The following is a 12,065-nucleotide window of genomic DNA, read 5'->3' as shown; positions in this document are numbered from 1 at the left end:
TGTTGGTTGTCTTTCTTAGAATTGTATTTCTTCATTTGATTGGGAAATTTCCTTTGCAGGCTTACTTTAAGCAGGAAGATTTTTGTTTATGCCATTCTCCTTTTTTCTTGTACCCTTGACACTTGAAAGTAAATCTTCGATTGGACGAAGAAAGTAACTCACCTATACAAATTTAATATATAGGTAAAGCTGTCTGAAAACATTTGAATTCTTTTTATTTTCAAAATTACCAAGTAGTGAAACTGAGTTTTACTTTTGGTGTATAAGTCTGTGGGTCTTAACACAGGTATAGATTCATGAAACCACCAACCATCAGGACACAGAACAGTTCCAACATCCCAAAAAACTCCCTCCTTCTATCCCTTTATAGACACATATATAGTCATAGTGAGAGAGAGAGTCATACATATGGTCATACCCTTGGCAACCACTGATCTGCTCCCCATTGCAATATATTTGTATTTTTGAGATTGTCATATAAATGGAACCATACAATATAGAACCTTTTGAGATTGGCTTTTTTACTCAGTATAATGCCTTTGAGATTCATCCATTTTGTTGCATCTATCAGTACTTCATTTTGTTTTATTGATGAGGAGTATTTCATGGTATGGATGTACCACAGTTTGTTTAACCATTCACTTGCTGAAGGGCATTTAGGTTGTTTCCAGTTCTTGGCTATTACAAATAAAGCTGCTGTGAACATTAATGTACGTACAGATTTTTATGTGAATATTAAGTTTTCATTAGTCTAGGGTAAATACTCAGGAATGGAAATTAAATATATATTTACCTTTATAAGAAATTGCCTATAATTGTGACAACAATTCCAGTATACATGGGTTTTTCCCTATCACCAAGCAATTCTGTGACATCAGCTGGGTGTCCTACATTTAAACTTAATTCTGAAACTCTTTCTCTAGAGATGGTGTAGATTCCCACAGGTTAAGGGCTCAGTTCTACCAGACTTCCCTGCACCCATACATCAGATGCCAATCCAAAGTCCAGGTCATCACCTGTGCTTCTGACCAACCTCTACAGATCAGAGGTTCCCAAAACTCCCTTCTTGGGTTCCATTAATTTGCTAGAGCAGCTCACAGAACTCAGAGAAACATGTTACTTAGTAGATCACCAGTTCATTCAAAAAAGATATAGCTAAGAAACAGCCAGAAGGAAGAAATGTGTAGGGCAAGTTATGGGGAAAAGATGCAGAGCTCCCATGCCCTCCTCCAGGTATGCCACTTTCCTCAAATCTCCTGGTGTTCACCAACCTGGAAGCTCTTTGAACCCCGTCCTTTTGTTTGTTTGTTTGTTTGTTTGTTTTACGGAAGCTTCATTACATAGGCATGATTGATTAAATCATTAGCCATTGGCAACTGAACTCAATACTTAGTCCCTCTCTCTCCTCCTGGGGGGGGGGGAGGTTTAGAGTGGGTGAGACTGAAAATTCCAGCCCTTTAATCACTTGGTTGACCCTACTGGCAATCAGCCCCCATCCTTAGGTACATGGTCCAAAAATCACCTCACTAACAAAACAAAAGACATCTTTATTGCTCTCATTATAGAAAAATCTCAAGAGTTTTAGAAGCTCTATCAGGAAGGAGATGAAAACCAAATACATATTTTATTTAAATCACAATATTAAACTGCCAAAATGTTTTCCAGAGTGGCTATACTGAATCCCCTACAACAATGTATGAGACTTCCTGTTGGTCTGCATTCTTGACAGCATTCTTAACAATTTTTAAAATTATTACATTAGGTATTCTAATAAATATGTAGCAGTATTTCATTGTGGTTTTAATATGCATTTCCCTAGTGGCCAATGATACTGGACAACTTTTCAGGTATTTATTTGGCACTTGTATATCTTCTTTGGTGAATTATCTATTCAAATATTTTGCCCATTAAAAATGGATTTTTTTCCTTATTGTTGAGATTTGAGAGCATGTTTTATAAAATAAAATGTTTTATAATACATACATATATAATACACATGTATAATACATATGTAAAACATATAAAAATATCTTCGTTATTGTGAATATATTTTTTATATATATCACATCAGTCCTTTGCCAGATATGTGACTGGCAAATATTTCCTCCCAGTCTGTAGCTTGTCTCTTCATTCTCTTAACAGTGTTTTTTGGGGGCGCCTGGGTGGCTCAGTCATTAAGTGTCTGCCTTCGGCTCAGGTCATGATCCCAGGGGCCTGGGATCGAGCCCCACATTGGGCTCCCTGCTCAGCGGGAAGCCTGCTTCTCCCTCTGCCACTCCCTCTGCTTGTGTTCCCTCTCTCGCTGTCTCTCTCTGTCAAAAAATAAATTAAAAACATCTTTAAAAAAACAGTGTTTTTTTATTACAAAAGCAAAAATTATTAATGTTGATGAAGTCACACTTATCAATTTTTTCTTTTATGGACTGTGTTTGTGATGTTTTCTCAGGAGCCTTCTCTTAACCTCAGGTCATGAAGGAGGTGTTCACAGGTCATGAAGCCAAGTGTTATGGTTGTACATATTACATTTAAAGCTACAATTCATTTTGAGTAACTCTTTGTATAACTAGTGAGGTCTAAGGATCATTGCATATAGATGTCCAACTGTTCCAACACCATTTGTCGAAAAGACGCTTCCTTTGAGTTGTTTTTGCACCAAATCAATTGGGCTCACTTGTGTGGATCTATTTCCGGACTTTTATTCTATTTCATTGATCTACAGGTCTATTCCGTTAACTAACACATTATGATTACAGCAGCTTTGTAGTAAATTGCAAAACTGAGTAGGATTATTACTCCAAATTTATTCTTTTGCAAAATCATTTTAGCTAATCTAGTACCTTTTTAAAAAATATTTTATATATTTATTTATTTGACAGAGAGAGAGACAGCGAGAGAGGGAACACAAGCAGGGGGAGTGGGAGAGGGAGAAGCAGGCTTCCCGCCGAGCAGGGAGCCCAATGCGGGGCTCAATCCCAGGACCCTGGGATCATGACCTGAGCCAAAGGCAGATGCTTAACGACTGAGCCACCCAGGCGCCCCGCTAATCTAGTACTTTTGCTTTTTCATATAAATTTCAGAATCAGCTTGTCTGTGACCACAAAAAAAATCTTGCTGAGAACCTACAGACTGGGGAGAACTGAGATCTTTACTATACTGAATCTTACAGTACACAAACAGTATGTCTCTGTTTGACTTCTTTCACTTTGTAGTTTTCGCCATACAGACAGTGTACATGTTTTGTTAGATTTATACCTAAACTTTCCATTTTTGGAGCTATTGTTAACATTCTTTCTTACATTTTGGTTTCCAGTTATTCATTGAAAGTATATAAAATACTAATTTTTTAGAGATTTATCTAAATTCCAGTTAGTTAACATACAGTGTAATATTACTTTCAGGTGTACAATATAGTGATTCAACACCTCCATACAGTACCCAGTGCTCACCACAAGTGTCCTCCTTAATCCCCATCACCTATGTAACTCATCCCCCCCACTTCTCTCTGGTAACCATTAGTTTGTTCTGTAGTTAAGCCTGTTTCTTGGTTTTCCTCTCTGTTTCCTTTTTTCCCCATTTGCTCATATGTTTTGTTTCTTAAATTTCACGAGTGAAATCATATGGTATTTGTCTTTCTCTGACTTATTTCGCTTAGCATTATACTCTCTAGCTCCATCCCTGTCATTGTAAATGGCAAGATTTCATTCTTTTTTATGGCTGAGTAATAGTTCACTATATAATAACATTCCTACACACACACACACACACACACCCCACATCTTTTTTATCCATTCATCAATTGATTTGATGAATGGATGGGGCTCTTTCCATAATCCGGCTATAACAGATAATGCTGCTATAGACACTGGGGTGCATATATCCCTTCAAATCTGTATTTTTGTATTCTTTGGGGTAAATACCTAGTAGTGCAATTGCTGGGTCACAGGGTAGTTCTATGTTTCACTTTTTGAGGACCCTCCATACTGTTTTCCAGAGTGGCTGCACCAGCTTGCATTCCCACCAATAGTGCAAGAGGTTCCCCTTTCTCCACATCCTCACCAACATCTGTTGTTTCCTGTGTTGTTGCTTTTAGCCATTCTGACTGGTGTGAGGTGATATCTCTTTGTGGTTTTGATTTGCCTTTTCCTGATGATTAGTGATGTTGAGCACCTTTTGATATACTTGTTAACCATATCTATATCTTTTTCCCCCCAGAAATATCTATTCACATCCTTTGCCCATTTGGGCAATTCTGAAGGGGAATAAAAAGAGAAATTCTCCACCAGTTTGGTGGTACTTTAAATTCTGATGCCTTTTCCTGACCTGTTTGTTCTATTTGATTTTTAGGATTCTCAAATGGCTGGCTATGCATTTTGTCAAGGTTCTATAGTTGAGCTAATGGGAGATAAAGGGTAGTATATGTTTCTTCCATCTTATCTAAAACTAGAACCTCTGTTGACTTTTTTTTAAAGATTGTACTTTTTAAAAAATTTATTTAATTTTTAAATTTATTTATTTTAATTTTTTAATAAAGATTTGACTTTTAAGTAATCTCTATACCCAATGTGGGGCTCAAACTTAGAACCCCGAGACCAAGAGTTGCATGCTCCACTGACTGAGCCAGCCAGGTGCCTCTGTGTTGACCTTTTAAGTCAATTTTCTGCCAAATAATCCTTTTAATTTTAAATTTATTTATTTATATTTTATAGGTAAACATGTTTTGATGATTTTATTTATTTATTTATTATTTTTTAAGTAGGCTCCACATCCAGTGTAGAGACCAACATGGAGCTTGAACTCACGACCCTGAGATCAAGACCCAAGTTGAGATCAAGAGTTGGATGCTTAACTGAGACACCCAGGTGCCCCGATGATTTTATTGTTTTATTAAACTTTGTATCTCACAAATAACACACTGTGGTTGAGCACTTTGTCATTAATTATGCCTATGAAACGGAACTTATTATATAAGAGATAATACTTCCAAATGAAACGAGTACAAATTCTTCTGGTCACCTTCTATTCCCTCCCCTCTTGTTCTTTTGGAATCATAATCATCATCATCATCCAGAAATGGTGGTTCATGTTCACAAATTCTTTGCTTATCCTCCCATCAAAAGGTGGAGTCTAATTCCCCTCCCTCTTTGTGCACTGGCCATAGTGATTCATTCCAACAAACACAATGAGGCAGAAGGGATGCTGTGTAACTTGAGGCCAGGTTAAAAAAGGGACCATATAAAAGACTGCATGAGCCACCACATAAAAGATCTGGCTACTAAGGAGAAAGAGAAGACAAGCCAAAGACTGAGAGAAAATATTTACAAAAGACATAATCTGATAGACTGTTATCCAAAATATACAAAGAACTCTTAAAACTCAATAAGAAAACAATCTGATTTAAAAATGGGAAAAAGACCTGAACAGACACCTCAGCAAAGAAGATATACAGAGGGCAAATAAGCATATAAAAACATGCTTCATGGGACACCTGGGTGGCTCAGTCAGTTAAGCATCTGACTTTGGCTCAGGTTATGAACTTGGGGTCCTGAGATTGAGCCCCATGTCAGGCTCCCTGCTCAGCAGGCAGTCTGCTTCTCCCTCTCCCTCTGCCCCTCCTCCCTGCTTGTGTTCTCTATCTCAAATAAATAAATAAAAATTTAAAAATAAAAACATGCTTCACATCATATGTTATCACGGAAATGCAAATTACAGGAATTTGATTACCACTACATACCTATAAGACTGGCCAAATTCCAAAATACTGGCAATACCAAAAGCTGGTGAGGATGAGGAAGAGCAGGAAGTCTCATTCGTTGCTGCTGGGAATACAAAATGATACAGCCACCTTGGAAAACAGGTTGGCAGTTTCTTACAAAAGAAAGCATACGCTTGCCATAGGCTCCAGCAACTGTGCTCCTTGGCATTTACCCAAAGGGGTTGAAAACTATGTATGCATACAAACCTGCACATGGATGTTTATAGCAGCTTTATTCGTAACTGTTAAAACTTGGAAGCAACCAAGATGTCCTTCATTGGTGAGTAGATAAATAAACTGTGGTCCATCCAGACAACAGAATATTATTCAGTGCTAATAAGAAAAAAGCTATCCAGGGGCGCCTGGGTGGCTCAGTCGTTAAGCATCTGCCTTCAGCTCAGGTCATGATCCCAGGGTACTGGGATCGAGCCCCGCATCGGGCTCCCTGTTTGGCGGGAAGCCTGCTTCTCCCTCTCCCACTCCCCCTGCTTGTGTTCCCTCTCTCGCTGTGTCTCTCTCTGTCAAATAAATAAATAAAATCTTAAAAAAAAAAAGAAAAAAGCTATCAAGCCATGAGAAGACATGGAGGAAACCTAAATGCATATTACTAACTGGAAGAAGCCAATATAAAAAGGCTACATACTGTATAATTTCAACTATTTCACATTTTGGAAAAGGCAAAACTATGGAGACAATTTAAAAAATCAGTGGTTGCTAGGGGGTGGGACAGGAAAGGATGAATAGGTGGGGACACAGAGGATTTTTAGAATAGTGAAACTATTTTGTATGATACTATAATGGTGGATACATGTCATTCTATATTTGTCCAAACCTGTAGACTGCAAACCAACAAGAGTGAACCCTCATGTAAAGTATGGACTTTGGTTGATAATGATATGTCAGTGTAGGTTCACCAATTGTAACAGCCATACCACTGTGGTGCAGGATGTTGATAGTGGGGCAGGCTGTGTGTGGGTGGTGGACAGGTGGTATTTGGGAATTCTCTGTACTTTCTGCTCAATTTTTCTGTAAACCTAAACTACTCTAAAAATAGAGTCCATTTAAAAGGAAAAAAACTTCTGGCTACCCTGTAGCTCCCATGCTGAAAAGACCCTGTGGAAAGCTCCAGCTATTTGAGTTTCCAAGCCCACGTGCCAGACATGTGAATAAAGTTTCATTCGGGATGACCTTGGCTCCAGCACTATTTGACTACAGCCTCATTGGAAATCCTCAGACAGTGGGCTGCAAGAGGACTGCAGATCCAGCTGTCATTCTGAGAGGTAGAGTGGCTCATATAAGGTCTCCAGTCTGGCCAGGGATCTGATACTGCTGTTTTTTTTTTTTTTAAAGATTTTATTTATTTATTTGATAGAGAGTGAGCACAAGCAGGAGGAACAGCAGAGGGAGATGGAGAAGCAGGTCCCCTGCTGAGCAGGTAGCCCGATGTGGGGCTCAATCCCAGGATAATGGGATCCGGACTGAGCCACCCAGGTGCCCCAGGTTTAATTAAATTTAAGATGATTTTTAGAATAACAGTTATAAATGTTCGCTTTTCTCCTATTTTTTTTTAAAGTAGGCTCCACACCCAGTGCAGAGCCCAATGCAGAGCCCAATGTGGGGCTCGAATTCACAACCCTGAGTTTAAGACCTGAGCTAAAATCAATAGTTGGACTTAACTGACTGAGCCACCTAGGCACCCTGCTTTTCTCCAATTTTTAAATGCTTTTGAGATACAGATGACACAGTTGGATGTGTTTATCTCCAGAAAGCTTTCAGGGAACTTAACACAAAATTTACAAAAGGTACTACTGAGATAGCCCACTGAATGTAGTATTTTCTTTCCATGGGCATGTTGCTAGGGAAAAGAAACCTCCTTTGGAGGTTTGGAAGAACACAATGCTTTAATAATTGACCCAGATGTTTATACTTCCATGCTTATTTGATTTGAGTCCTACCCTTTCTCACACTTACCTTCTTTGCAAACCAGCAGGGCTCCAATGAGGCCTGAATTCAGGTCTTTCACCAGGTCCACATGAGAAAAATATGAGTAGGTGAGACATGGTGGATCAGAGGCCATTGGACCGTTCTCTTTCAGGACCTGCCAGACATAGGTATGGCTTTCACCAGGAATGACTTTATCATCTTCCTTCTCCTTTTGGCTGGTCTGATCCTCATATTCAGCACCTAAGCAAGAAGGGATAAAATTGTCCTTTCCATACCCATTGTTCACTCAAGGAAACATAGCAAGTTCATTGTTATCAGTAGATTCTATCAGTAGAAAGAAATAGACTTTCTGCAACTTAATTTGGAAGACTATCAAACAGCTTCATATATTCCAGAGAAGTTGTAGACCACTAATGCAAGCATGAGGGGTTGAGTGGTTCTCACTGTGACCTCCAGATTCTAACCAATAATACTGCTTCCATCATTGCACCTTTTTACCTAGTTCACATCAATTCAACTCAACAGACATACATTGGTTATGTACTTTGTCTCAGACTCTCTAATGAGTAATGGTCATGGAAAGATGAGATACAGAGATTTTTAAAAATGTTTTTTTAGAGGGGGAGTGGCAGGGTAGGGGCAGAGGGAGGGGGAGAAAGAGAATCTTAAGCAGACTCCACACCCAGCACGGAGCCTGACACAGGGTTTGATCTCGTGACCCTGAGATCATGATCTGAGCCAAAATCTAGCATCTGATACTTAACCAACTGAGCAACGCAGGTGGCCCTTTTTAAAAATGTTTTTAACTTGGTTCTTCTCTGGAGGAGCAGATCACATCAGGGGCAGATATTTTCTGGCTGTCTCATGCTTAGTGATGTTAAAATTAACCCCTGGATTAATACCTCGATTCTAAATTGAGCACTATATGTGTTCATTGTTAATGAAGTATCTTTGCTTCTAGGTCATTTCAGTGGACAGAAATAGAAACTATTTAAAGGCACTGACATAATGCCTTATACTTCTATTGAAACATTTTTCTAGAAACTTCACTATAACTTCCTGGATTTATAATGGTCTCTGGAGTTCCAGAGTAGCCCAAAGCATTCAGGAGGCTCTTCATTTATACCTTACCCCATAACATCTATACTTCTTAGAGAGGGACCTCTCCAACAGAGCAGTACAAGAGACCCTTGCACTGCCCCTACTCTGTCTATACTTTTACTACAAACTTTCAGCAGCCAAAGGCTACCTCCAAAGTACAGGTGGGTAGTCCCCACTCTGAAGTCAGCCTCCCTGGGGTATAGGGACACCCTCTTTAGTGTGCACTAGGTACTACTGGCTTCATCCAGAAGCAACATCAGACCGACACCTTGGCAGAGAGTGGTAGACATTTTTAAAAACCTGAGTTGGCACCTGGGGAAGGAGTGTGTGTGTGATCATGGACTGATATTAAATTCTAGGTAGTAGATACATTTGGATAGGGAGGAAGGGAATCAGAAGGGATACATAAAGGGATTCAACTGTATAATGTTTAATTTCTTAAAGATGGCAAAATATTTTTATTTTTTTTTTAAATTTTAAAAGATTTTATTTATTTATTTGACAGAGAGAGAGAGACACAGTGAGAGAGGAAACACAAGCAGGGGGAGTGGGAGAGGGAGAAGCAGGCTTCCCGCCGAGCAGGGAGCCCGATGCGGGGCTCGTTCCCAGGACCCTGGGATCATGACCTGAGCTGAAGGCAGACTCTTAACGACTGAGCCACCCAGGTGTCCCAATGGCAAAATATTAAGATTTGGCAAAGTAAGGGGCATCTGGGTGGTGCAGTTGGTTAAGTGTCCAACTCTTTGTTTCGGCTCAGGTCATGATCTCAGGGTTGTGGGATCGAGTCCCATGTTGGGCTCTGTGCTCTCTAATAAATCAATAAATCTTTAAAGAAAAAAAATAGGGGCACCTGGGTGGCTCAGTCAGTTGGGCGTCTGCCTTCAGCTTGGGTCATGGTCTCAGCAATTGAGCCCCGCATCAGGCTTTCTGCTCAGCAGGGAGCCTGCTTCCCCACCCCACCGCCTGCCTCTCTGTCTACTTGTGATCGCTCTGTCAAATGAATGGATGAAATCGGGCTCCCTGCTCAGCGAGGAGCCTGCTTCTCCCTCTAATCCTCCCCCCTCTCATGTACTCTCTCTCTCTCTCTCATTCTCACTCTCCCAAAATAAAAATAAATAAATCTTTTAAAAAAAAAGAAATCTTAAAAAAAAATAAGATTTGGCAAAGTGAGGTGATGGTTACATGTTTGTGTGCTATATTATTTTCTGTACCTTTCTTTGTTTGAAGGATTTCATTAAGAAATGAACATCCTTTTGCCTAAATAGGAGGTTGGGAAAGAGGTGTGGGAGGTTTGATGAGAGGCCAAGAATGTGTCTTGGGGAGAGGGACAGTACTGAGGTGAGGTATTGTGAACTTAGTGATACAATTTCGTGTGGTTTTGCGTCAACTATGGCTGTTCACTTGGTTGCTAGTAAAGTAGGTGGAGAACAGCTTTTACCAGGATAGTGATTTAGCTAAGTGAATAGAATGGAGATCAAGGAGGCCAGTGAATAGTAGACTCTAATGAGAATGAATACCTGTTGGAATGGGTAGTGAGAAAATGAGATTTTGGGGCTGCTCAGGTTGCTAATAACAGTCTATTCTTCAATGAAGACAGAAGTGATTTGTGAATACCAGCTAAAGTAGGTGGTACCTGGAAAAAAGTATTGTGCACGGCCCTTAAAGTCTACTATCTATTAATGCGTATTATCTTTGGAAGATCTCTGCCTCCATCAGAGTCTTATCTCAGCTTATACACCAGCTACCTGCAAATATTCTAAACAGAAGGTGTTCTGTGTAATTTTCACTTTCTATTATATGAGGAATAGCACAGTTGTGACATTTGAGAGTTCAGGGAGTCTGTCTGATTTCAATCTGCCTTTTACATGGAAGATATCCTCAGGAGTATAATGAATCAACAAAAATCCACTTCTGAAAGGAAGTCATTTTGTGATTATCCCTTGAGCCAATCAAAGTTCTGTCAAGTGCTTTTGGGCTTGAGATATACAAGGAAAAGAGAAAAGTTGAAGAGTAAATCACAGAGCTTCCTGTTGAGAAGTCTGCAAAAATAACTACCCCAAATGTAGCGGTGTAAAACAATCACCACTGTATGATCCTCCCTGTGTCCGTGGGTCAGGAACTGAGACAGAGCACAGGAAAGATGGCTTCTCTGCTTCAACATATCCAGGGCTTCAGCTGAGTTCTGAATTCTCACTCACACATCTAGTAGCTGGATGGGGGTGACTTGAAAACTGGATTCAGCGCACTTACACACAGCCTATTTGGCTTGGGCTTCCTCGTGTGGATCTTGGGGAGTCAGGCTTCCTACATGGCATTTCAGCACTCCAAGAATGAATGTTCCCACAAATAAGACAGAAGCAGCAGGTTCTTTGACAACGCAGTGTCAGAAGTCACATGACATCACTTCTGCCCTACACTATTGGTCAAAGCAGTTACAAACTTCCACAGATTAAGATTTGGCAAAGTGAGGGGCACCTGGATTGTGCAGCTGGTTAAGCGTCTGAAATCTTGGTTTCAGCTCAGGTCGTGATCTCAGGATTGTGGATTCAAGCCCTGTGCTGGGCTCCACACTCAGCAGGGAGTCTGCTTGAGATTCTCTCTCTCCCTCTCCCTTTGCCCTTCCCCCACTAAAATAAATAAGTCTTTAAAAGATAGATTTCACATATAAGTGAAATCATATAGTATTTGTTTTTCTCTAACTTATTTCACTTAGTTAGCATAATACCCCCTAAGTCCATTCATGTTGTTGTGAATGGAAAAATTTCATTCTTTTTTATGACTTAAGTAATATTCCAGGCTTAGGGTGCAAAAGAATCATCCCTATGCTCAGCCCTGAGCTGCAGAATGGTGGGACCCCTGACCTTTTTAAAATGCTCCTAGATTCATTCTGGAAGCTCCCAAGTAGATAATCCTCATGGGAATAGCCTGCTAGGCTTTTCCCCTATACTACCTGCCCTCACCTGTCATCTTCCCCAACTCAGGTCTGCCCTGATCTCATGAGTACAACTCAAAAAATTAAGACTTTCCAATTTCAGAATGAGAAATTAGTCAACATAGGGCACGTGCTCTAATAGTTTATTAATGATTTGCTTGAATCTTCTTGATCTATATATGCCATAATCTATCTGGAAAATATCATAGTTAATTGTGGTACCCCCTTCACTCCCTTCCTGCATTGTGAAGGTTAAGGAGAAGCTACGTAAAGTAGGGACTCTGGCCAAACAGGTTTCTGTTTTAACAAAGTCAGTTTGTGCTTCTGGTAGGTGGC

At 40.0% G+C, this 12,065-nt stretch overlaps 1 protein-coding gene across 8 annotated transcripts in view; it reads right to left on the bottom strand.

Moving 5' to 3' along the window:
* Positions 1–12,065, bottom strand: part of F8 (coagulation factor VIII) — a 138,120-nt gene that overhangs the window by 102,829 nt on the left and 23,226 nt on the right. For all 8 annotated transcript variants that reach the window (XM_027608366.2, XM_027608365.2, XM_027608364.2 and 5 more), the window contains one exon: positions 7,724–7,936. In XM_027608366.2, coding sequence (XP_027464167.1) covers positions 7,724–7,936 — 213 coding nt within the window. The remainder of the gene's footprint in view (positions 1–7,723; positions 7,937–12,065) is intronic.

Source organism: Zalophus californianus, chromosome X (genome assembly GCF_009762305.2).
Source record: "Zalophus californianus isolate mZalCal1 chromosome X, mZalCal1.pri.v2, whole genome shotgun sequence".
NCBI lineage: Eukaryota > Metazoa > Chordata > Mammalia > Carnivora > Otariidae > Zalophus > Zalophus californianus.
The sequence above is the reverse complement of the archived record's forward strand: the minus strand, read 5'-3'. Positions and strand labels throughout refer to the sequence as shown.